General features: G+C 43.2%; 1 protein-coding gene across 10 annotated transcripts in view; it reads left to right on the forward strand.

Annotated features, from left to right (window-relative positions):
• HMBOX1 (homeobox containing 1) overlaps positions 1–26903 on the forward strand; it is a 155024-nt gene that overhangs the window by 55939 nt on the left and 72182 nt on the right. For all 10 annotated transcript variants that reach the window (XM_045008507.1, XM_045008510.1, XM_045008508.1 and 7 more), the window contains one exon: positions 8124–8207. In XM_045008507.1, the coding sequence (XP_044864442.1) occupies positions 8185–8207 (23 nt within the window). In that variant the 5' untranslated portion in view covers positions 8124–8184. The remainder of the gene's footprint in view (positions 1–8123; positions 8208–26903) is intronic.

Here is a 26903-nt window from a genome sequence, read left to right on the forward strand (position 1 = left end):
TTTACCAAGGTAAACAAATGATTTACTGACCTTTCTGCCTCATTGCTGCAGACTGTTGAGGCTCATGGGCACTCTTTGCATCCTATCCTTAAAATGTTCTTTACTCCATTTCAATACCTCTTGCCTGGATAAAGCTTTATGACTTTGTAAATCAGTCTGAGTGGTACAAAATCAGATACTTTCCTGAGATCCTGATAACGTATATCCACTGTTTCACTCATGTCTAACCTAACAATTTGGTCGTATAATAAAAAGGATTTCAGCAGATTTGTCAGGCATGACCTTCCTTTTATGAAGCCGTACTGGTTGTCTTCTATTAAATTATGCATTTCCAAATGTTCTGCAATTTTGGCTTTTATCAACATTTGTATTACGTTCACACAGCTGACGCTGGGTTTTCTGATCTAAAGGATTTCAACAAAAATCTTTGTCATTACCCAATGCAGTTTACAGATTTTTTGCAAAATGCTTTATATAGAATTTTCCTTTAGTTTTCCAGTTTGCTTAATTTATCTTTTCAGATGATAAACTTCTTGAGACTGAGATTGTCTTTTCTTGTATAGCTCTGGGCATCCTGCCTGTGTTTAATACAAAATAATCTGATCACTGTTTGCTAACCATCCATTCTGTGTGCCATGTGTGAAATGAGTGGAAGGATTTCAGTCTAGTCTTAGCAAGAAGTGTTGTTGTCTAGTCTGTGGATAGGACACTAGACTGGGAGTTGGGAGACCCTGGTTCTTTTTCCCAGCTTTCTCAAGCACATCACTTCACTCCGCTGTGCATCTTTTTCCCTTCCCATCCTTGCTTGTCTCTGCAGGACAGAGGCTGTCTCTTAGGTTGTGTGCCAAACACAATAAGGCCCTGATCTCAATTAGAGCCTCTAAGTGCTACTCTAATACAGGTAATTCTAATTCTTAGGGTACAAGTGCTCATATCACAGAACTCCAGGGTAGTCAGTACTAGCTGGCAATCTCAAGAAAGAGGCTAAGAACTGAATGAGCCATTGAGACTCCCCTTTCAGGAGGAGACTCCCCCACTGGAACGTGTCTGAGGGTATGTATTAATTATAAGGGTAGCTTGGGTGATGGGCACACTGGTCTAACTCTTTGAGCACCTGAGTTACCCTACCCTGGGTGTGAACAGCTACCCTGCAAAGCTATAGCCAAGTTCCTGCATTCTCACTGTGTCGCTAGGACTTCTGGGGGCACATCCCATGGTTCTTTTGAGCTATAAGAAGCTGAGCAGCTCTACGGTTCTTTTCCAGAGAACTGTGGGAGAACTTGTCTGTGCTTTTGGGCACAAAGGTGGGATTGTGGGAAGGTGCTGGAGGACTATCAGTGCTCAAGTGATTTAGACCAGGGTTTCTCAACCCAAAATTGGGTCTCCAGAATGTGTCAATGGGTTGTATGGGAGGCCTGGGAGAGAGGGGTTAGATCCTGCCTCCAAGGTGTTGGGAAGACCTTGTGGGAGCTGGGTCTTTGCCCCTAGGTGGGTGGAAGGCCCTGGCAGTGGTTGCAGGGCTCTCCCTTTCCCTGCACTTGCCCTGCAGCAGTAGCTCGTGGGGCTGGCTGGTCTCAGCTTCCCACTCTGGCTGTTGGTACATGGGGCTGCAGCACTATGCAGGTTTGGCCCAGCTGCCCCTCCGTGATGATGGCAGGGGGCCAGATGGGCCAAATTTGAGCAAGTGATACTGGATTCCATACACCAGATGGCAACACCACTTGCTCAAATGCTAAGGCCAAACCTTAGCAGTGCTGCAACCCTGGAAGCCGCAATGCCGGGAGCGAGGAGCCCAGCCCAGCCAGCCCCTCAGGAGAGGAGCCTGAGAAGCCACCACTATGGTATGCACCGTGCACTTATTTAGTACTTACTACGTTAATTTGTATATTATATATCACGGGTAAGAAATACTTAGTAAGACAGATGGTTTTTGCACTAAAACTATTTATTGGGTTGTGACAGGCCCCCAAGGTTTACAAATGGGTCCTGAGCCCAAAAGGGTCAAGAACCACTGAGAGGAGTTGAGAGGCAGGGAATTTTTAGTGAAGGCTCCTCAGCTCTGGAACTTGCTTCCCAGAACCCAGATTTATGCACCTTCATTCAGGTCATGTTGCAGAGCTTATCTTTTGTTCAGAGGGTTATTCTGGGAAAGTGGGTGAATGGACTGTAATGACTAGCGAAAGAGTCCTAGATTAGGTTTGGAAGGGAAGATTTCATATTTTGGATACTAGTACTATTTTTGTACATGCACCAATAGCTCCAGATGGTCACGTCTTAAAATACGTTTTTAAATAAATACAGCACTTGTAGTTGTCAAAGCCCTATTTAAACATTAGTCTGGACCTCTCCTAGGAATAAAAGGGCTCTTTATTATAGCACAGAAAGGCATAACAAGAACCAGTGGCTGAAAGCTGACCCCAGACAAATTTAAATTAGAAATTAGGCATAAATTTGTAGCAGGGTGATTAACCATTGGAGCAAACTGCCAAGGGAAGTGGTGGATTCTTCATCTGAACATGACTTCAGATCAAGACTGGCTGCCTTTTTGGAAGAGAGATTCTTTCACCAAACACAGATTATGCTTTAGTGAAATGCAAATTATTGGGCTCAATACAGAGGTCATTGCTTGAATTGTGACGGCCCATGATATACAGATTGCCAAACTAGTTCATCTAATGGTCCCTGCTGGGCTTAAACTCCATGGATAATTAGAGGAGTTCAATTTGTAGGTCTGTCTGTTACTTTTGAGAGGAAGGATTGTTTCATGATCAGGGCACAGGTCTGGTGAGTTTGACCCTGGCACAAATTCAGCCTTTGTACAACTTATTTTTTTTAAAGACAATGGAATTACACCAGGGCTGAAATTGGCCCATGCTGATTTAACAACCTTCCTCCATGGGGTCATCAGCAAGGTTTGGAATTAGGCCCTTCAGCACCATAGCACAGACCTCCACCGTTTGAACTAGCGGAGCAATTCCATTATCTGGTAGCAGTAGTAGGTTTTTAATGGACCATCCACTGGGGCAGATGCAGCACACATTCAACCAATGGTATTATGTTATGTGGCTGTAAGCCAGCAACTTAACCTTTCTGTGCTTGAGTCACCTTCTAGAAAATAAAGACAAGATTTCCTACCTCTCGGGTGCAAGAAGACTTTTAATTCATTGTTTGTAAAGACTTTTTAAGATCTTCAGATGGAAGGTACTAGAGAAATACAAAGTAATGTACAAAATACAAAGCCTGACTCACTCAAAAAAAAGAAATGAAAAGAGGAAAAATTAATCTCTTTTCCAAATAAAGTGCTATCAGTGAGATCTTAACCAAGAAACTTCCTCCTTGCTTTTGCCAGTAGTTGTGGATCAGGGCGAGCTGTACTTCAAAACATCTAATTGCACATAGTGAGAAATGAAGAAAACTGAAGTGGTTCCCAAGAACATATTAGAAAATCTGAACTAAAATGAGAAAGATATCATGTCAACTGAGACAAATGCAAAGTTGATACTCCAGTGCTTCAGACATCCACTTGTCCTTGGCGCAGAGAAAATGAGATTTTTAATATCTGAAAAACAGATTGCCATGAAGACTCATCATTGTAAATTTAAGATGCCTTTACAGTAACTTAGGCTGGGAACTGGATTGTTCATTACATTCAATTCTACAATTGTGGACATGACATCCATATTAATACTGAATTTTTTTTATATTGTCCCTACTAGGAAAGGGAGTTGTTGTATGTTTTCCCTGTATTATTAACAGGTAATTTATTTAATTAATGATATTAAGAGGGCAAAGGTTTGTGAGTTTTTACTTGCGTATCATCTATAGATTACAATGGCACCTGCTGTTGCTGCTGTGATTAAGGCTGACTCAGCATGTTGGTGTATAATAAAAGGAAGGGGGCATTGATACACCATTGTAGAAGTTTGTTGATGGCTGTAGTCATGTTATGTAGGCAGAATGACCTGGCTAAAATCTAGGGAAATATGGTCTCGATGAAATTACCATAAAGTGGGTGCATAACTGGTTGAAAAACTGTACTCAACAGCAGTTATCAATGGTTCACTATTAAACTGGGAGGATGTATGCAGTAGAGTCGTTCAGGGGTCTGTCTTGGGTCTGGTACTATTCCATATTTACATTGAGGACTTAAGTAACAGTGAGGAGAGAGTGCTTGTAAAATTGGTGAGTGACACCAAGCTAGGAAAGGTTGCAAACACTTTGGAAGACAGGACTAGAATTCAAAATGCAATAAATTGAAATTCAATTAAGACAAGTGCAAAGTACTACACGTAGGAAGGAAAAATCAAATACAAGACACGGAATAACTGACAAGGCAGTAGTACTGCTGCAAAGGATCTGGGGATTATAGTGAGTCTCAAATGGAATATGAGCCAACAATGTGATGGAGTTGTGAAAAAGACAGGGGCTTATTAACAGGAGTCGTATGTGAGACTCGGGAGATAATTGTCCTGTTCCATTTGGCACTGGTGGGGCGTCAGCTGGAGTACTGGGTCCGGTTTTGGGTGTCACACTTTAGAAAAGATGTGGACAAATTGGAGAGAGTCCAAAGGAGAGCAACAAAAATGACAAAAGGTTTAGAATACCTGACCTATGAGGAAAGGTTAAAAAACATGTATGTTGAGTCTTGAGAAGAGAGGAGTGAAGGTGGACCTGATAGTCTTCAAATATGTTAAAGGCTTTTATAAAGAAGGTGGTGATCAATCGTTCTCCATGCTCACTGAAGGTAGGACAAGAAGTAATGGTCGTAATCTGCAGCAAGGGAGGTTTAGGTTATATATTAGGAAAGCTTTCTAATCATAAGGGTAGTTGGGCTCTGGAATAGGCTTCCAAGGGACGTTGTGGAATCCCCCTTATTGGAGGGTTTTAAGAACAGGTTAGACAAACACCAGTCAGCAGTGGTCTACGTATACAGTAAAAGCTGTTTTATTGGGCACTTCACCAACCAGAAAGCTCTCTAAACCAGCATTTCTAATCTTTATTGGAAGTCCGGTTTATAGTCTGGTTGGCACGGGGCCAGCAGGGGGTTGGGGTGCAGGAGGGGGTGCGGAGCGCAGGCTCTGGGAGGAAGTTTGGGTGCGGGGGAGGACGGGCTGAGGGCTGCAGGTTGGGGCGTGGGAGGGGGTGCAGGGTGCCGGATCTGGGGGGCAGTCACCTCGGGCAGCTCCCCACAAGTGGTGACCTGTCGCGGCTGCTCCTAGGTGGTTCCTGTCCAATGGGAGCTCCGGAGCCAGTGGTCGGGGCGGGGGCAGCGTGCAGAGCTGCCTGTCATGCCTCTGCCTAGGAGCAGCTGGGACAAGTCGCTGCTTGTGGGGAACCACCCGAGGTGAGCGCCCCCCGGATCTGGCATCTCATCCCCCTCCAGCCCCAACCCCCTGCCCTGAGCCCTCTCCAGCACCCAAACTCTCTCCCTCTTAGTTAACCGGTATTTTTCACTTATCGACACCCCCATTCTCCCAACGTGCTGGATAAAACAGCTTTTACTGTACTTGTTCCTGCCTCAGTGCAGGAGGCTGGACTAGATAACCTCTTGAGGTCCTTTCCAGCGCTACATTTCTATGATTTTATGTTTTCATTAAAAAGCGACAAAGAGTCCTGTGGCACCTTATAGACTAACAGAAGTATTGGAGCATGAGCTTTCGTGGGTGAATACCCACTTCGTCAGACGCATGTTTTCATTGTTTCTCTTCTTAGGGTTAGTCAAATCAGAGAGTCTCTTGAGAAGGCCCTTTGCTATTTTTCCCTGATCAACATTAGACCAACTTTTCTTTTGGCCAAGGAAGATCAGTTGTACCCGTCTCCAGAGGCTGTTGGCACTGCCCCTATGTTAGTGGGAGGAGTCACTAGTTTCCCCTCCTCTTTTTTTCCTGTTTAACTTCATCTACTTTCACAATTTCAGCTACTGTGGCTACCCTAAGGACCCCAAATCTGCCCTGCTGTTCCATCTGAGATTTGACTGTTTGCTATGTGAACATCCCACATCCACCCCAGCCTTTAACGTGGAAAAACTGAATTTCTCATATTTCCTCCCAAAGCCTTTTCTCTTCATCTCTGTTGAAATTCTACTATCCTAACCATCACCCGGGCCCACAAGCTTCTTGCCCTTTTTGGATGTTTCCTCCTTCTCCTCCCTTCTCTACTTGCATCCAGTTGTTTCCAATTCTTTATATATAACATGTCAGAAATCTATAGCATCCTTTCTTTTCCATTACCACCACTAAAATCCTTGTCAGTGTTTTGGTCATCTTTCACCTAAGTCACTGCAGCCTTCTCTTCTTTGGTTCCTCATAACTCACCTAGCTCCCACTTCAGTTTTTAAAATTCTGTTTTGTGGCGATGAAAAGTGATCGTCTTTAACTCTAGTGATCGTCTTTAACTCTAACTGCTTCTTCCTTGCTTTTGGCCTAGGATCAAGCATCAGAGCTAGAGTCCTGAACTCGCTATAATTAGACCTTCTGCCCTTCAGAAAGTTTGTATATATTTTAAGATGTGACTATGTTTTGTTTCTGTTTAACACAGAAACTCCTTTGGTTTTCAAAGCTGAAATTTGGCAGTTGGTCAACAATATGATCTCATTGCTTTTATGACTTTAGCTGAGGGAAAACGTTTTTAATGCAGTTGAGAGATTTAACAAGAGGAGCTTACTGTATAACAATATTTGGAAAGGGAGATTTGGGTGGAGGAGAGGAAGGCTGACTCTGGTGCACACATGAATCTGTCTTTCCCCATCCTTCAGTGCGTTCAACACAGTATCATGACTGCAAATTTGCAAAGTACAATTTTTTTGGAACAAATAGAAAAGAGGATAGCAGGACCAGTGTCCACCAATGCTCATCCCTTGCAGTCCCCAAATTGGGCAGGATCTGACCACTTGATCTTAATGGAAGATCCAAACTCAGCACAGGGAAGATGAACTGCACCCTTTCTCTCCCCCTAAATCCATGATAATAGGACTGAGGGGATAAAATATTGCCTCTTATTGTGGCAACAGTTGAGCTTTTATTCATGCTGTTCTGTAAGCTTGTGTGGTGCCATCTGGGTTCCTCTGTATTCTAGGGCTTTTCCATTGATTATTCTAGTTCCAATCACGCATGTTATAGGAATGCAATGCTAGAGTGGTCTGCCCCAGACTGAATGAAGTATTCTATAATACAAGTAACTCTCTCTGTAGTCTGCCTGAGTATGTCCTGCCTGCCTCGTCTCAAATGGATGATAGTTCTGTCTTTGCAGTGCTTCCAGCTCATGCCACCTTGGGGAGCAAGTCACTAGAAATGGTAGCTAAAGAAAGCGTTATTAGGTCACCTTTTTTCATAATATTTAGCACTTATCTTCAGAGCTTTTTGCAGACATTAACTAATCCTTATACATCCCTGGAAGGAAGATAAGTAATTGTGACTAGCATCATTTTACAGAGTAGTAAATGGAGGCACGGATTATTTTTACCCATGGCCATAGAGACTCTATTGTAGTCTGGATTTCTTAGACTGGAGACCCATGGTTATAGAACCAGATGCCACCGTTCTCGGTAGAGTTCTATGTACATTGATGGGTATGTTTGATTATATATATGGAGATGTATTTGTCACATATTACCATGATAGTAATGAGACTTAACATTTCCAATTTTAAAATATGCCTATATTGATGCAGAGAGTATTTGGCTGGTCATCTTTTTGGTGCCTATAAACATCAAATTGTAACGTGAATCGTTGTAATGTGTATGGTGTTTAAATGTGAAGAATTATGTACTAAGGGACAATTGAAATCAATGGTGAAGCTCTGATTAATGTCAATGGGATGAGTCTGGGGTCCTAGCTGTACTTGGAATACAACAAGATATTGAAAGATTGTATGGGAGATTCAAGGATGGCTGAGGGGGATTTTCCCTAATTTATCGTATTTAAGAGTGTGGTCCCTGTTTTCTTCTCTCAAAATGGTGGGTTCAGATTATTTTAATGTGTGTCTTTCTGCCTGGCTAGGCTTTTATAAAGCTGCACATCACGGTGGTATCCAAGTTCTGTTATCAGATAGATAATAAAAATGAAAATGCCTTTACATTTTGAGCAAATTTTAATGGTATTTTTTCTCTAACTTGTCTGTTACAGAATGGTAAATAACGCTGAAGACCCCTGAGAGGCTTTCTGACTTGCCCTCCTCATGTAAAGTATGCTCAGAACCTTTCCAGTAGTGTAAGTACAGCAACAAGAAGTCACTCCCGGAAAGTTCAAAAGTTTACGTTTCTGTAATTCAATGTAAAGAAAACAGAGGAATGGTCATAGCTGTGATCAGGAGACAAATGCTTGTAACTTTTAGAGTTGGGCTACACTTAAAATGTAATCTGACATAGCTATGTCAGTTGGGGTGTGTGAAAAAAACACACCCTTGGCCAATATAGCTAGGCCAATAAAAAACTCAGTATTAACGCAGCTATGCCAACAGAAGAGTGCTTCTATCGGCACAGTTAATATTCAGGGAGGAGGTGTTCCTACACTGCCAGAAAAACTCCCTCTGTCAGTGTAAGCTGCATCTATACTAGGGGGCTTTGCCAGGATAGCTATGCCCACATAGGCTCTGTAGTGTGGACATGGCCTTAGAAACTTGGAGGTGAACCATACAGCAATACCATTAAACGCTGGAAATCGTCTCTCATCTCCCGGACGTAATGGTTAAACATCAATGCTCTCAAGAAGGTTTAACATCCTTCCTGTGAGTTAGTAGAAGGGGATACAGAGGCTATATGAGTGGTGATATATAAGAACAAAAAGCCTAAGGCAGTGTCCATTAGAGTGGAAATAATTGGTTGCACCAGTTTAAGTTGGAATATCTCCTCTATTTTTTTCTTGTTGTCTTAGGGTTTTTAAAGATAATTGTAAAAGCAATATAAATGCATGTATCCCTATGCTGCTCTATATCTTTGTTTTGCTTTTGTTTAACTCAAGCTGAAAAGCTTTGGGTGTGAATTCAAAACACCTCAGAATTCAGGTGTCTTTAAATCTGGGCTTTCAGTTAGGCCTTCTAGCTTATATGCTTATGTATGATTTTCACCATCACAACCTCCCACTCCCAGTGGCACACAGTAAATGAGCCACTGGATTTAGAGTTTAGGAAATGTGCCAGATTGCCTGACACTGGAAAGTGAACTCCTCTGTTCACAGAACAGGTAGCAAGAAGCAGGACTGCAAGCATTTTCTGTGAACGTGCTCAATTCTGTGCTGGAAGAACCACCTCTAGGACTCAGATCTGTCTGTGTAATACCAATGCCACAAATATCTACGCTGAGGCTCATGGCAAGGGTAACAGTTGAGATGGTTTTTGTGCTGTGGCCACCTGTCGACTAAACCACCACCATGTTTCAAAAAGGCCCCTGGAGAGAACTCTGAGACTTAGTTGCTTCTGGATTTGAACCAGTAATTTAGAAGTGAAAGGCTTCTTATTATATTACCGGTCTTTTCAGCCACACCCATCTTCTTTTACCATAGCTGGAAATATTTCAGATTTATTTCAGTATTGGTTAGAGACACCATTTAAAAATTTTAAAGATTTAATTCATACCAGGAAAGAAGTTTGGAGGTAATGTCAGCGCTGCCCTCTACTCCCTCTGTTACACCTGTATGTTACAGGCTGCAGAATGACTGGTGAACTTAGGGTATGTCTACACTGCAGTTGAAAACCTGTGACTGGCCTGTGCCAGCTGACTCGGGCTTGTTGGGGCTGTTTAATTACAGTATAGATGTTCAGGCTTACACTGCAGCCCAGGCTCCAGGACCCTGCAGGTTAGGAGGGTCCCGAGCCTGAACATCTGCACTGCAACTAAACAGCCTCTTAGCCTGAGCCCCTGTGAGCCCAAGTCAGCTGGCATGAACTAGGTTTTTAACTGCAGTGTAGACATACCCTGAGCTATCACCTGTGCTGTGTGTAGGCACAAGGACAGCCCAGCCTGTCAGCCTTAACTCTGAATCAGACTCTTCACACAATTTTAATGCCTGGTTTGTAGATTTAGACTATTGGCTCTGCTGTCCTGGCCTAATTTCAGTTACATTCTGCCTCTCTAAATTCTCTGTACAATTTTAGTTGGATACTGTGTTCTTCGGTGGCTTTCCAGAATTTTTGTGGAATGTTGCTGTGTACTATGAAACAGCTGCTATCTTCCACCCCAGAGGTGGCAGCTTTTCAGCTGAGGATTAGAGGAAGAATATTAGAATGGAGGGGAAACACTCACATAAATGGTGTGTCAAGTTGAAAATTTTTTTCCAGACTAAACTATAGATTATTTAAAGGGCTGAATAGGTTTAACAAATAAGTGACGGAGACGAAGAAAATGAAGGGCCATAAAACAATAGTGGTGCAAACCTACCATCCATATGGGACCAGTTGTGAAATCATGAATCCTCTTCATGTGCGGCCATATGTGAAGCCTATTTTTAAAAATTAAAAAAATTTAAAAAAAAGAGGCGGGGAGGAGGTAACAGTATCAAGTCTACTGCAAAGGCTCCCAGAAATGAGGTTCATTTTGCAATTCTTGATCAGAGCAGGAAAGAGTTCTTCAAAAGAACCAAAGGCCTGGTCTACACTACGGGGTTAGGTTGAATTTAGCTGTGTTAGGTCGATTTTAAAATGACTGCGTCCACACAACCAACTCCATTCCGTCAACCTAAAGGGCTCTTAAAATCTAATACAAATCTACGGCAGAATTTTAGAGATGTACAAGACTTGAGAGCTTGAAGAATCAGATCACAGCTCTGAAGCTGATTCCCTCTGTGACCTAAAGTAAATAAATTCCCTGTATCAGTTTCCCCATCTGTACAGTGGGGTGAATTATCTACTTACCTCACAGGGCATGTGATGGAATATGACCATAAGTATCTATATTAATTGCATGTTTTGGTCTGTATCCCAAAATGTGGTGATTATATGCTTGGCGTCTGATGGGATTGGACAGTTTGAACACCCTCACTCTCAGGGGAGGCATGGTCTCCAGGCCAGTGATTACAAGCCATTGAGACTAATGGGTCTAACTACCCAAACAATGGAGCAGGCATCAGGGGTGCATTCTCCTGGATAAGCCCTGACAGATGCTCCTGCTGAAAGGAAGAAAACAGGTTGAATGGTCTGGGTCAAAGAGAACCAGGTTTAGGGCTTGTCTACAAATGAAGTTATTCAGGAATAACAATGTCTCCATGTGCTGACAAGCCCAGAGACCCTCTTCCTCTCACAGAAGAGCAGGGCATGCTCTGAGTGGTGACCAGTGTGGGTCACAGAAAGATCTGGGCTTGCTAGAAGACTGTAAACTGCTTCTGATCTGTTCCTGTAATTTAATAGGCAAGCCTGTCTAACTCAGGCCTGGTTTACATTACAAACTTTTGTTGGTATAGTAATGTTGTTTAGGGTTGTGATTTTTTTGTTAATGATATTTTTATACTGGCAGGAAGTCTAGTGTAGACACAATTATGTCAGCAAAAAAGTGCTTTTGCCAGTATAGCTTTTGTTCGGGGAACTGATATAAGCTATGCTGGCAAAAGCACACACTTCTGGTCAGGCCTGCGCAGGTGGGGCGGGGGCAAATGGGGCAATTTGCCCAGGCCCCACAGGAGCCCCGCGAGCCGCTCCGGGTTTTCAGCGGCACTTCGGCAGTAGGCCTTTCACTTGCTCCGGGTCTTCGGCAACGGGTCCTTCAGTGCAGCGAAAGACTCGGAACAAGTGAAGGACCCGCCGCTGAAGTGCTGCCGAAGCCTCGGAGCACCCCCGGTGAGTACAAGCGCTGCAAGTGGCGGGAAAAAAAAAAGAAAAAGCCGCAATCGGCGGCACTTAGGCTGCTGTACCGCCACCACTTCATTCTTCGGCGGCAATTCGGCAGCGGGTCCTTCCCTCTGAGAGGGACTCGCCACTGAATTGCCGCCGAAGACCCAGCCCTGCCCCAGGCCCACTGAATCCTCTGGGCGGCCCTGCTTCTGGTATAAACTGTGTCTACAGTTGCAGGGTTTCCTGCTATATCTATACTGATATAGCTCGACTGGCAAACTCCTTCTAGTGTAGACAAGGCCTTACCTTGCAGTGAAGGGTAAGATTACATGAGTCTAAATATGTACGTAGGTTGTTTTAAACTCCTTTATTTCTCGGATGCTTTTTTCCAGCCACTGAGTAAAAATACTCAGTTTTAAGAACATCGGTTGTCACTGGTCACAGGTTTCCCAAGGGAGGAATTGCAAGTGGCTGAAACCCAGCCGGACCTGCAGGGTGATAAGGAGTTGATTTATACCAGGCAGCGTGTACTCTGGTCCTGGTCTTAAAATCTCTGCTCCACCACAGACTTCCTGTATGACCAAGTCTATCCTTTGTCCCAGTTCCCCATCTGTAAAATGGGGAGAATAGCACTTCCCTACCTCACGGGGTGCTGTGAAGATGGATACATAAAAGGTTCTGAGATGCTTAAGCACTGCAGTAATGGGGGCCATGTAAGGACCTAAGATAGAGCAGAAGAATTGCGAGATTCCATCCTGAGACAGGTAAAGAAGGCAAGAGGGATGAACTCAGACTGAAAGGGAACAGCAACACAGCTAGACCTTAAGCTGTGACAATTGTAAAAGTGCAACATACCGGTCAGGCATCTAGATGGGACCGTGCCTCGGTTTCCCTGCCACTGAGACTCATTTCCTATTGCGTTGGTGCACTGAAGTGAGAGAGCCCCCCTGTAAAAACATGAGTCCTGTCATCCACTGCCACAGGCCTCGAGATCTTTCCAGCCCTCACCAGGCACAAAAGTCCTCCCCTTTGTGGCAAGCCTTTAGGCTTTGGCGCCTCAGTGAAAGAACTCCTCTTTTACCTTTTTCTCAGAGGCTGGACCACCCTCTCTTCGTCAGGACTCTGTAGTTGTCATTCTATTCTATGTAGGTTCTTACACCATGCTGATCACTGTAGTATCAGAGGGTATGTCTACACAACAGCTGAGAGGGTGCCTACCTGCACAGGTAGACAGACAAGTGCAAGCTCTGATGGAGCTAGCATGCTAAAAATGACAGTGTGGCCACAGCTACTCAGGCTGGCCACCTGAGTACATAACCAGGAGGTCAGGCAGGATTATAGGGATAGCTCAGTGGTTTGAGCATTGGCCTGCTAAACCCAGGGTTGTGAGCTCAATCCTTGAGGAGACCATTTAGGGATCTGGGGTAAAAATCTGTCAGGGGATTGGTCCTGCTTTGAGCAGGGGGTTGGACTAGATGACTGCCTGAGGTCCCTTCCAACCCTGATATTCTTAAAAAAAACAACTAGCCCAAGCCGCCTCCCATCCATGTTGCTGCAGCCACACTGCTGTTTTTAGAGCACTAGCTCGAGCAGAGCTAATGCATGTCTGTCTACCTGCACTTGGAAGCACACTCCTAGCTGCTGTATAGAGATACCCTGAGTGCTTTTCAGCACTGCATTAAGGGACATGGCTCACATCTGTCACCTGTCGTTTGTTGTCTTGGCCTCTCCCCAGGGGGAGAAGTGTATGCAGTAGAGCGTCTTGTTTTGGTAGGATTTTTTTTAAAATGTACACATTGTTCTGTATTTGTGTTAGAGAAGGCAAGGTCAAATAAATGCGCCTTGCACTTGGAGTGGAAGGTGGTAAGGTTTGTGACATCCTTAGTTCCTGGGGGAGTTCATTCATAGTCCTTCCCTGTGTGCAGTAGTCCTCCTATCAGGCACAGCAAAGAAATAGTGGAGTCTGCCCTAGAGCCAACCTCTTTAATTTCTACCACACTGCTGTGAGGCAGCAATGATAGTAGCCCTGATTTTACAGATGGAGAACTTGAGGAGCAGAGAGATTAAAACCTGGGCTACACCAAAAACCTAGGTTGACCTAGCTATGTCTCTCAGGTGTGAAAACTCCTAGAGCTGTAGTTAAACACACCTAAGCTCTGGTATAGACACGACTAGGTCAATGGAAAAATTCTTGAGGATTTTACAGTGATGTAAAAACCCCCTTTCATCGCTGTAGCAAGTGTCTATCCTATAGCAGCATAGCTGCAGCTGTGCCACCATAGCACTTGTAGAGTAAACATACCCTATGTCTCTATCTCAAACTGCAGAGCGGAGTAGATGTCAGAGCTGGTAGTAGAACTCAGGAACTACAGGATCCTAATCCTGTGCTCAGTCAGAGGTAAACATTTTTGTAAGACTTTGATTATGAAAATAATCAGCTTTTATGTAGTGTTTTTTATCTGTATGGTAGATCTCAAAGAGCTTTACAAAGGTGGGCAAACATTATTATCCTCATTTTACAGAGAGGAAACTGCTGCAGGGCTTAAGTCACTTGCCCAAGGTGACATGGGAGTGTCAATGGTAAAACCAGGACTGGAGCTCAGGTCTGCTTAATACCAACCAGCTGCTATCCACTGGACTACAATTGATCAGCTGTAGAGAATTCCAAAGACTAAATGGAATGATAGTTTACAGAGAGAACCAGAATGAGGGGCTGTTTTGTTTTGTTTTTTTGTTTTAAAGCTAGTTCAGAAACCAGAGGACTCCCTAAAGGAGTGATGTGCTGATAGTTGATATTCCGCTCTCAGCCTGTGTTCTCTGATTTGTGTAGCGGTGAGTATTTGATTACATTGGATTTATTTTCAGAAGTTTCAGACTGCTCTTATTAACTGTCACCATTTTGATGGAAAGCATATGGCAGTGTTCTGCATTCATAAGACAGTGTTTTGCATTCATAAACAGAATCAGCAATGCTTAAACTTGGTAGATCAGTTAGTCTGATTTCACTCCTTGGAAGTCTTAGGTTTTGTTTCCTTAGGACTAGAGCAGTCATTAGAAGTGTTGCATTTATGTTTGTGGATCAGGATGAATTGGAGTGGAGTCCTCTTTGAAAATCAGAACTAAGGCATTCAGCTGTAAAAGCTAATTATGCTATCTTACATGTAGGGATGGCTCTGTATTTATTGACACGATGAGCACTTTTAAGGCCTGATTTTTCTCTTGTACACTGGTAAAACTCCATTGAAGTAGCTGGAGATACTATTGCTTTACATTGCTTTAAATGTCTATCAGGGATGATCTAGAGAGTATTTGGTCCTGCCATGAGGGCAGGGGACTGGACTCAATGATCTCTCGAGGTCCCTTCCAGCCCTACAATCTATGAATCTATAAGTGTTACAGAGAAGAGACTCATGTCCTTAGTACTTAATTGCAACCCAGCATTCGTAGCACTGACTGTAGCTTCAAAGGTGGCATTACTGAGGCCTTGTCTTGACTACCACGGTAAGTCGACCTAAGTTACGCTACTTCAGTTACATGAATAACGTAACTGAAGACAACATAGCTTAGGTCAACTTAACGTGGTGTCTGCACTGCGCTGTGCCGACGGGAGCACTCTCCCACTGACTTAGTCTTCTTGGAGAACTGGAGTCCGTGGGAGAGCGCTCTGCCATCGACTTAGCGGGTCTTCACCAGACCCGCTACATTGACACCGCTGCAAGATTGCAGCAGAGCTGATCTACCTGTCAGTGTACACATGGCCTTAATATATCACAAAGGATTCTGGGACATTTCTGGGATTTGTCAGAGAGACAGCTGCCTGCTGTGCATAGCTAAGACAAAAATGGCATACCCTTGTGAAGAGGCAACAGCGTGAGCAGAAAACTTGATAGTTTTTGAAGAACGGTCTAGAACTGGCATATTAATGGTTCTAGTTCTAATGCCCCTTACAATGTTGTGCCGTGTGTGTCGCAACTTAACTTATTCCTAAGGCCTCTCTTACCTACAGGTGGATGGGAAACACCCTTGAAGTCTCTGTCTCTTGGAGCTGGTAGTAGTGGGCACTACCAAACTAAGGGAAGCTAGTTACACTATTCACCGTGTGTTCCATGCTGGCCGTTGTGTGGAGTGATCGTAGCTTTAAAGGCAGCTCTCTTGCTTGAGGTCTCTGCAGGGATGAGCTGCACTAGTAAACCACGAAAGATGAAAGGCAGAAAAGGGAGGGGAGAAAATGAAGAGACTAGAAGGTTGAAGCCTCTTCTTGATGACTGGGGACATATATAAAAATGTCTTAGGAGAAAAACATTTTATATAGTATAAATTGGGCATAATGTACACCGTGTATATATGGAGAGGCTAAAACATTGACAGCCTGGATGGCTGAAGGCAGAATAGACTTTCACGTCAAAGACATTGGTCGAAATCCAGCCTGAATTGGTTATGACATTAAATTATTAGCTCAGCCAGTTAGCCTGTGTGAAATGAGTTATTTGGTCTCAGTCAAACTGGACAAATAAACTGCATAAAAAGCACCACCATAATTGGTAGCAAGTGATACTCTTGCTGGTGGTCTCATCAAAGAGGCCTAAGATTCAAGGGAGACTTAACTGTATGTTATGGGGGCGGTGTGAGGGAAGCTTGTACAGCTGCTGTGTGCACTGTATCTGTTTTGTGGATAGAGAAATAGTCACCAAGGCTGCAAGGTCAGCATTTCTCATCAGCACAAAATTCACAAACACAGAATAAAAACTCTGTGATTAAGAAGTTTATATCAGCAACAAACTGCAAGCAACTCTGTGTTGATTTAAACCTCTCTGTAGTTACCATTTATCAGCTTTGTGCCGGATAGACATTATCCAGAGAATACTGTTACCATTTTTATGGTTGAAAGGGTCATAACTCACTGGTAAATGTAATTTTAAAGAGGGAAGACAAATCATATGTTAAAGTCAAGGGACAAGGTCATATTTAGTAGCACCCAAAAAACAGTAATCTGTTGCAAATGATCTTTTTATAAAACAAAATTAGGAGTGTAGATGACATGCTTAATGGGATGAGCAGTAATGCTATTACCTGCGACACAGCAGTTTATACTGTACATTGCTGATGTGTATCTGAACATGTTCGCATCTTGCAGGTCACAATTGACATGAGTTTATTAGAAGTGTGATTCAAAAATCATCCAAGTTGAGGATCTAGTTCTCAACGTTTTGGCTTCAGCCCATATCTAGATGTCTAACCATCATATCAAATGTGTATAGTGCTTTGCATCAAAAAGCGCAGCCATTTCTGCAATCTCATGAGTCTTTCAGAGCTTGTGGGGTAGAGCAATGCATTTTAATGGAGATTGCCAGGCCCAGAAGACCTGCAGAAAGAAATCTCTTTAGTGATGGCCAGTGTACATCACATTCATGTCAGCAGGCAGGATAGAGAAACATGACAACTTGTGGCCATTAAGGAGCCCAAAGCTTCTCTCAAAAATAGGGATATTAGCCCTGGTGTTCTGGCCTGATTCCCATTTGAATAATTAAATTCCATTAGACGTATCTGTGACCAGGGTCCAAGGGGAGTCCACACTGAGATTGCTCAATCGGGGCAAACTGCAAAGAATGGGGCAGACAATCCCCAAAACTGGTGGTTATTCTAATACTTAAATTCCCCAAGCCAACGAAACAGCTTCTACAATACCTTACTGGTTACTCAGAAGCCAGAAACACAGTTCCCTTGAAACAGTCCAGCCTTGGGTTTCCACCCAGACAGTCAAGCCAAAAATGATGAGGAGGATTACTGAAAATCTTGTTCTTCATATAAGTTCTACCAATCCCAAAGGATCGGACACATTACCCACCAGGTCAATTAATATTTCAGATCTTACCCAAATACATGCGTAGAGCCAATTCTTATTAACTAAACTAAAATTTATTTTAAAAGAAAAGGGGGAGAGTATTGGTTAAAAGATCATTATACATACAGATACGAATAAAGTTCTTAGGTTAGTTTCGTAGCAGAGATGGTGAGCTTCAGAGTTGCAAAAAGTTCTTTCAAAATTAGTTCCATAGGTTATAGTCCAATATCAGGGTGACCCAGACTGGAGCTGGGGACATCAGTCTTGCGACTCAAACTTCTCCTGATGAAGCTTAAGCAGATTTGCGATACAGGATTTATTTTTATAGTTCACTGGCAGCCTCTTGACAGCATGCAGTCCTTGGGTGGAGCATTGTGGCTTTGAAGTAGAATCACCTATTTTCTGTACATACACAGGTAACTAGTTGCATTCATCAGCATACGGTAATTATCCATTAAGCAGTTCATAGACGGTTTACTACAAACTTCAGAGAGAAATATAGACAATGATATTATTACACCCAAGCTTCATCTAAATGGTAATATTCCCTTTTGATCTCTGAATAATAGAGATAGCAACAGACAGGAACCGTCTGTTCACATGGTTAATGTCTAGCAAGATATAAATAAACACAATTAGTATTACCCCCAATTCTCTAACAATTCAGGTTTGCATATCAAAGCTCTAGTCTATTTAACATGAAATGGCCCTAATTACCATTCACATGCTTTTCTAATATGTCTCTAAAGGTTGAATTTAGGTCATTTAACCTTCCTAATTGCTTAACCCTTTCTGGCTCAATGTCACAGTATCATGCAATTTCAATAGGACATGAAGTTCTTATTCTGTTGCTGCCCTACACTTGTTTTTTAGGGTTCCTCTGAGCTGTTAAACATCTGCTGCATTCTGCCATCTAGAACTTCAGTGGTGGATAAAGATATTCTTCTGTCCAGGTGGGCAAAGTCGTGCTCCTTGGTGGGGCACATTCGTGATGAACATAAGAATGGCCATACTGGGTCAGACCAGTGGTCCATCTAGCCCCAGTATCCTGTCTTCTGACAGTGGCCAATGCCAGGTGCTTCAGAGGGAACGAACAGAACAAGTCGTTATCAAGTGATCCCTCCCCCGTCGCTCATTCCCAGCTTCTGGCAAACACAGGCTAGGGACTCTTCAGAGCATGGTTTTGCATCCCTGCCCATCCTGGCCAATAGCCATTGATGGGCCTATCCTCCATGAACTTATCTAGTTCTTTTTTGAACCCTGTTATAGTCTTGGCCTTCACAACAGCCTCTGGTAAAAAGTTCCACTGTGTGTTGTGTGAAGAAATACTGCCTTTTGTTTGTTTTAAACCTGCTGCCTATTAATTTCATTTGGTGATCCCTAGTTCTTGTGTTATGAGAAGGAGTAAATAACACTTCCTTATTTACCTTCTCCACACCAGTCATGACTTTATAGACCTCTATTATCCCCCCCTTAGTCATCTCTTTTTCAAGCTGAAAAGTCCCAGTCTTATTAATCTCTCCTCATATGGAAGTTGTTCCATATGCCTAATCATTTTATTTGCTCTTTTGTGAACCTTTTCCAATTCCAATATATCTTTTTTGAGATGGGGCGACCACATCTGCAGGCAGTATTCACGATTTGGGAGTACCATGGGTTTATATAGAGGCAATATGATATTTTCTGTCTTATTATCTATCCATTTCCTAATGATTCCGAACATTGTTAGCTTTTTTTACTGTCGCTGCACATTGAGTGAATGTTTTCAGAGAACTATCCACAATGACTCCAAGATCTCTTTCTTGAGTGGTAACACCTAATTTAGATGCCATCATTTTATATGTAGAATTGGGATTATGTTTTCCAATGTGCATTACTTTGTATTTATCAGCATTGAATTTCATCTGCCACTTTCTTGCCCAGTCACCCAGTTTTGTGAGGTCCCTTTGTAAGTCTTCACAGACTGCTTTGGACTTAACTATCTTGCATAGTTTTGTATCATCTGCAAATTTTGCCACCTCGCGGTTTACCCCCTTTTCCAGATCATTTATGAATATGTTAAACAGTGCTGGTCACAGTATAGATCCCTGGGGGACACCACTATTTATCTCTCTCCATTCTGAAAACTGACCATTTATTCCTACCCTTTGTTTCCTATCACAAGGAGCCACAACAATAGCTCCCTTAACCCACCCAACAATATTGTTAATCTTTCCAGCTATTCTCTTAGCCCAGCAGAAGAATCTATCCTATCTCGGGGACTCTCCTTTTGTCCTTCCAGATCCACGAATATGATACAGTTTTGCGGTGACCTAGAATCCTACTTTCGCCGTCTCCGACTCAAAGAATACTTCCAACACACCTCTGAACTACATACTAACCCACAGAATCCTTCCTACCACCGCTATAATAAAAAGGATTCTGCATGGACTCCTCCAGAGGGTCGGAACAACAGACTAGACTTCTACATAGATTGCTTCCGTCACCGTGCACGGGCTGAAATTGTGGAAAAGCAACATCACTTGCCCCATAACCTAAGCCGTGCTGAACACAATGCCATCAACAACCTCAAAAACAACTCTGACATCATAATCAAACAGGCTGACAAAGGAGGTGCTGTCGTCATCATGAATAGGTCGGAATATGAACAAGAGGCTGCCAGACAACTCTCTAACTCCACATTCTACAAGCCATTACCCTCTGATCCCACTGATGATTACCAAAAGAAACTACACCATCTGCTCAAAAAACTCCCTGAGAAAGCACAGGAACAGATCTATACAGACACATGCCTGGAACCCCGACCAGGTGTATTCTATTTGCTACCCAAGATCCATAAACCTGGAAATCCTGGACGCCCCATCATCTCAAGCATTGGTACTTTAACAGCAGGATTGTCTGGCTATGTGGACTCTCTCCTCAGGCCCTATGCTACCAGCACTCCCAGCTATCTTCGAGACACCACTGACTTCCTGAGGAAACTACAATCCATCAATGATCTTCCAGAAAACACCATTCTGGCCACTATGGATGTGGAAGCCCTCTACACTAACATTCCACACGAAGATGGACTACAAGCCATCAGGAACAGTATCCCCGATAATATCACGGCTAACCTGGTGGCTGAACTTTGTGACTTTGTCCTCACCCACAACTATTTCACATTTGGGGACAATATATATCTTCAAGTCAGTGGCACTGCTATGGGTACCCGCATGGCCCCTCAGTATGCCAACACCTTTATGGCTGACTTAGAACAACGCTTCCTTAACTCTCGTTCCCTAACACCCCTACTCTACTTGCGCTACATTGATGACATCTTCATCATCTGGACTCATGGAAAAGAAGCCCTCGAGGAATTCCACCGAGATTTTAACAATTTCCATCCCACCATCAACCTCAGCCTAGACCAATCCACACAAGCGGTCCATTTCCTAGACACTACTGTGCTAATAAACGATGGTCACATAAATACCACCCTATACCGGAAACCCACTGACCGCTATACTTACTTACATGCCTCCAGCTTCCATCCCGGACACACCACACGATCCATTGTCTACAGCCAAGCTCTAAGATACAACCGTATTTGCTCCAATCCCTCGGACAGAGATAAACACCTACAAGATCTCTATCAAGCATTCTTAAACCTACAATACCCACCTGCTGAAGTGAAAAAACAGATTGACAGAGCCAGAAGAGTACCCAGAAGCCACCTACTACAGGACAGGCCTAAAAAAGAAAATAACAGAACACCACTAGCCATCACCTACAGCCCCCAACTAAAACCTCTCCAGCGCATCATCAAAGATTTACAACCTATCCTTAAAGATGATCCCTCACTCTCACAGATCTTGGGAGACAGGCCAGTCCTTGCTTATAGACAGCCTCCCAACCTGAAGCAAATACTCACCAGCAACCGCACACCATACAACATAAACACTAACCCAGGAACCTATCCTTGCAATAAAGCCCGATGCCAGCTCTGTCCACATATCCATTCAAGTGACACCATCACAGGACCTAATCACATCAGACACACCATCAGGGGCTCGTACACCTGCACATCTACCAACGTGATATATGCCATCATGTGCCAGCAATGCCCCTCTGCCATGTACATTGGCCAAACCGGACAGTCTCTACGCAAAAGAATAAATGGACACAAATCTGACATCAGGAATCATAACATTCAAAAACCAGTGGGAGAACACTTCAACCTTCCTAACCACTCAGTGACAGACTTGAAGGTGGCAATTTTGCAACAAAAAAACTTCAAAAACAGACTCCAAAGAGAGACTGCTGAACTTGAATTAATATGCAAACTAGATACCATTAACTGTGGTCTAAATAAAGACTGGGAATGGTTGGGTCATTACACCAATTGAATCTATTTCCCTATGTTAAGTTCTCCTCACACCTTCTATGGGCCATCTTAATTATCACTTCAAAAAGTTTTTTTTGTTGTTGTTTTTTTCCTCCTGCTAACGATAGCTCATCTCAATTGATTAGACTCTGCCTGTTGGTATGCATACTTCCACCTTTTCATGTTCTCTGTATGTATAAATATCTCCTGTCTGTGTGTTCCATTCTATGCATCCGAAGAAGTGAGCTTTAGCTCACGAAAGCTCATGCTACAATAAATTTGTTAGTCTTTAAGGTGCCACAAGTACTCCTGTATCTTTTAACCAGTTACCAATCCATGAAAGGGCCTCCCCTCTTATCCCATGACAGCTTACTTTGCTTAAGAGGCTTTGGTGAGGGAATCTGTCAAAGGCTTTCTGAAAATCTAAGTACGCTATATCCACTGGATGACCCTTGTCCACAAGCTTGTTGACCCCCCTCCAAGAATTCTAATAGATTGGTGAAGCATGATTTCCCTTTACAAAAATGATGTTGACTCTTTCCCAACAAATTATGTTCATCTATGTGTCTGATAATTCTGTTTTTTACTATAGTTTCAACCAATTTGCCTCGTACTGAAGTTAGACTTGCCGGCCGGTAATTGCCGGGATCGCCTCTGGACCCATTGTATTAGCTGTCCTCCAGTCATCTGGTACAGAAGCTGAGTTAAATGATAAGTTACATACCACAGTTAGTAGTTTTATAATTTCACATTTGAATTCCTTCAGAAATCTCAGATGAATCCCATCTGGTCCTGGTGACTTATTACTATTTAATTTATCAGTTTGTTCCAAAACTTCCTCTAATGATTCCTCTACCTGGGACAGTTCCTCACATTTGTCACCTAAAAAGAACGGCTCAGATCGGGGAATCTCCCTCACATCCTCAGCCGTGAAGACCAGTGCAAAGAATTCATTTAGTTTCTCCGCAATGGCCTTATCATCATTGAGTGCTACTTTAGCATCTCAGCAAAGAATCCTGTGGCACCTTATAGACTAACAGATGTTTTTGCAGCATGAGCTTTCGTGGGTGAATCCGAAGAAGTGGGTATTCACCCACGAAAGCTCATGCTGCAAAAACATCTGTTAGTCTATAAGGTGCCACAGGATTCTTTGCTGCTTCTACAGAACCAGACTAACACGGCTACCCCTCTGATATTTAGCATCTCAATCGTCCAGTGACCGCACTGGTTGTTTAGCAGCTTCCTGCTTCTCATGTATCTTACTTTTTGAGTCTTTGGCTAGCTGTTCTTCAAAATCTTTTTGTGCCTTCCTAATTATATTTTTACACTTCACTTACCAGAGTTTACGCTCCTTTCTATTTTCCTCAGTAGGATTTAACTTTCACTTTTTAAAGAATATCTTTTTGCCTGTAATTGCTTCGTTTACTTCGTTGTTCAGACATGGTGGCACTCTTTTTGTCCTCTTAGTATATTTTTAATTTGGGGGTATACATTTAAGTTGAACCTCTATTATCATGTCTTTAAAAAGTTTTCATGAAGCTTGCAGGGATTTCACTTTGGGCGCTGTACCTTTTAATTTCTGTTTAACTAACCTCCTCATTTTTGTGTAGTTCCCCTTTCTAAAATTAACTGCTACCATGGTGGGCTGCTTTGGTGTTTCCCCACAACAGGAATGTTAAATTTTATTATGTTATGGTCACTAGTACCAAGCGATTCAGCTATATTCACCTCTTGGACCAGATCCTGTGCTCAATTTAGGACTAAATCAAGAATTGCCTCTCTTCTTGTAAGTTCCAGGACTAGCTGCTCCAAGAAGCAGTCATTTAAACTGTCAAGAAAATTTATCTCTGCATCCCGTCCTGAGGTGACATGTACCAAGTCAATATGGAGATAGTTGAAATCCCCCATTATTATTGAGGTTTTTTTATTTTTATAGCCTCTCTAATCTCCCTGAGGATTTCACAGTCACTATCAGCATCCTGGTCAGGTGGTTGGTAGCATATCCCTATTGCTATGTTCTTATTATGCAAGCTTGGAATTACTATCCATAGAGATTCTCTGGTACAGTTTGGATCATTTAAGATTTTTACTTCATTTATCTCTACTTTCTTTCACATATAGTGCCACTCCGCCACCAGCACGACCTGTTCTGGCCTTCCGATATATTTTTTACCGTGGTATTACCGTGTCCCATTGATTATCCTCATTCCGCCAAGTTTCAGTGATGCCTAGTATATCAATATCCTCATTTAATACGAGGCACTGCAGTTCACCCATCTTCTTATTTAGACTTCTAGCATTTGTATGTAAGCACTTAAAAAAAATCACCTTTTAGTTGTCAGCCATTATGTGATGTAATTCAGTGGGATTCTTTTTCATTTGACTGTTTCTCATCAGGTCCTACCCATATTTTATCATTTTCCATCCTCTCCTTGTTACTAGGATATAGAGAATCTCCATAAATAGATCCTCCCCTAAGGGGTGTCTGTATCCGAACCACGTGCTCCTCCGTACCTGTCGTCTTTCCCCCAGCCCTTAATTTAAAAATTGCTCTGCAACCTTTTTAAGTTTGTGCCACTAGTCTGGTTCTATTTTGGTTTAGGCAGAGCCCATCCTTCCTGTACAGGCTCCCCCTTTCATAGAAACATAGAATCTCAGGGTTGGAAGGGACCTCAGGAGGTCATCTAGTCCAACCCCCTGCTCAAAGCAGGACCAAACCCAACTAGATCATCCCAGCCAGGGCTTTGTCAAGCCTGACCTTAAAAACCTTTCCCGAAAGGCTCCCCAGTTCCTAATAAATCTAAACCCCTCCTGCCTACAATATCGTCTCATCCACGTGTTGAGACCCTGCAGTTCTTCAAGGGCAGGAAAATGTTATGTTTAGACTTGCAGTTTCTTCTATCGGGGCATGGAAGTGGGGGCTGTTGTATTGATTCAGATGGAATAAATGGGCCAAAGGCATTAACATAACCCTGTCACTGTCTAACATTAAACAGTGTTAAATGAGGTCCAGGGCTTGGTATATAGAGACCTCAGCCTGCATAGCACTACAGCAAACACACCATTAAAAATCCTTTTAACCTTTTATTAAAGATACAGAAAAGATAAAACAGTTAAAGAAGGTGAAATGTAAAGTATTAAACCAGGCTTTCATTTTAACCATCCCTGGTTCCCTTTCCCTTCAGCTGGAGTTTTTAAAAGGAGCCCCTCCCTGTTGCTTGACAGTCTCTTCGATGGTATCAAAGATGGTAGTAACTGTCCTTCTGGGGAAAATAGATGAAGGTAGTTGAGAGAGGCTAGAGATGTTGCTGCTGCTGCTGTTAAGTCCAGTCTTAGGCCCGGTCTACACTACATGTTTAAACTGAATTTAGCAGTGTTAAACCGATTTAACCCTGCACCCGTCCAAACAACGAGGCCCTTTATATCGATATAAAGGGCTCTTTAAACCGATTTCTGTACTCCTCCCCGACAAGAGGAGTAGCGCTGAAGTCGGTATTGCCATGTCGGATTAGGGTTAGTGTGGCTGCAAATCGACGGTATTGGCCTCCGGGTGATATCCCACAGTGCACCATTGTGACCGCTCTGGAAAGCAATCTGAACTCGGATGCACTGGCCAGGTAGACAGGAAAAGCCCCGCGAACAGTGCTGTGTCTCAAGCGTAACGGAAAGCCAAAGAATCAAATGGACGCTCATGGAGGGAGGGAGGGGTACTGAGGACTCCAGCTATCCCCCAGTCTCCGAAAAGCATTTGCATTCTTGGCTGAGCTCCCAATCCAGGGAAAAAGGGCACGAAATGATTGTTTGCCGTTGCCTTCACGGAGGAAGGATTGAGTGACGACATTTACCCAGAATCACCCGCGACACTGTTTTTGCATTGGGATCTCAACCCAGAATTCCAATGGGCGGGGGAGACTGCGGGAACTATGGGATAGCTACCCACAGTGCAACGCTCCAGAAATTGACACTAGCCTCGGTACATGGACGCACACCGCCGAATTAACGTGCTTAGTGTGGCCGCGTGCACTCGACTTCATACAATCTGTTTTACAAAACCGGTTTATGTAAAATCGGAATAATCCCGTAGTGTAGACATACCCTTAAAAGGAAAAGCCCACTTGTTTGGAAGTCTTAGATGTATTAAGAATGATAATAACTGTCATCCCAGATGATATTTGGGTTTTAGTTGGATCTGGTAGGGGTGACAATGTCATTTGGATCCCTCTCTCTCTTTCTCTCTCTGGCCCATTCTGGCCAGGACATTTCTTAGGAACAGGATGATGTTAGGCCCAGTGTCCCAGAAAACAGTAAAGGTGGCAGCCATGATGGTGAAGCTCGCTCCAGTAGCCTCTGTCTGTTCTTTTAGTCTCTCTTTTTGTATACTGTCCCCACCAGATCTTTCTTTTAAGGACCCAAAAAGGGAATGATGGGTGAAGTAGGACATCCCGTCATTATCTTGCCTTCTAATTAGGCCTAATATCTGATATACCAATTTTGGTTCATTAACTTCTGGCTTCATATCTCCTGTTTTTAACAAGCATGACTTAAACACAGTCCTTGAATCATATTAGCTTGGCCTTTTTGTTTAGACTCATTCAGTTATTCCATCTCCGTTTTGTATTTTTCCCATCCACATTTGTTGTTACAGATTAATGTAACATTTTATGAACGTTGACATACTCCTTGCAGCTGAGCTCACAATTCAGGTATATTTGTAGGCCAAATTGTCACAACAGGACAGAGTTACCTGGATCTGGCCAAGCATTCCACCTCCTCAGTCAGCAGAGTCTCAGAGGCTAGAGTCCAGCTGGCTCTGGGGTTCCCTCAGGAGAAGTTAATTCTGGGGGGACCACACTCAGTCGGCTGGTCCCTCAAGGAGGTTTCCAACCTGTAAAGGGGGAGAATTTAAAACTACAGAGAGGGCCAGAGGGGGCAGAGAGA

This window comes from Mauremys mutica, chromosome 3 (genome assembly GCF_020497125.1).
Source record: "Mauremys mutica isolate MM-2020 ecotype Southern chromosome 3, ASM2049712v1, whole genome shotgun sequence".
Classification (NCBI taxonomy): domain Eukaryota; kingdom Metazoa; phylum Chordata; order Testudines; family Geoemydidae; genus Mauremys; species Mauremys mutica.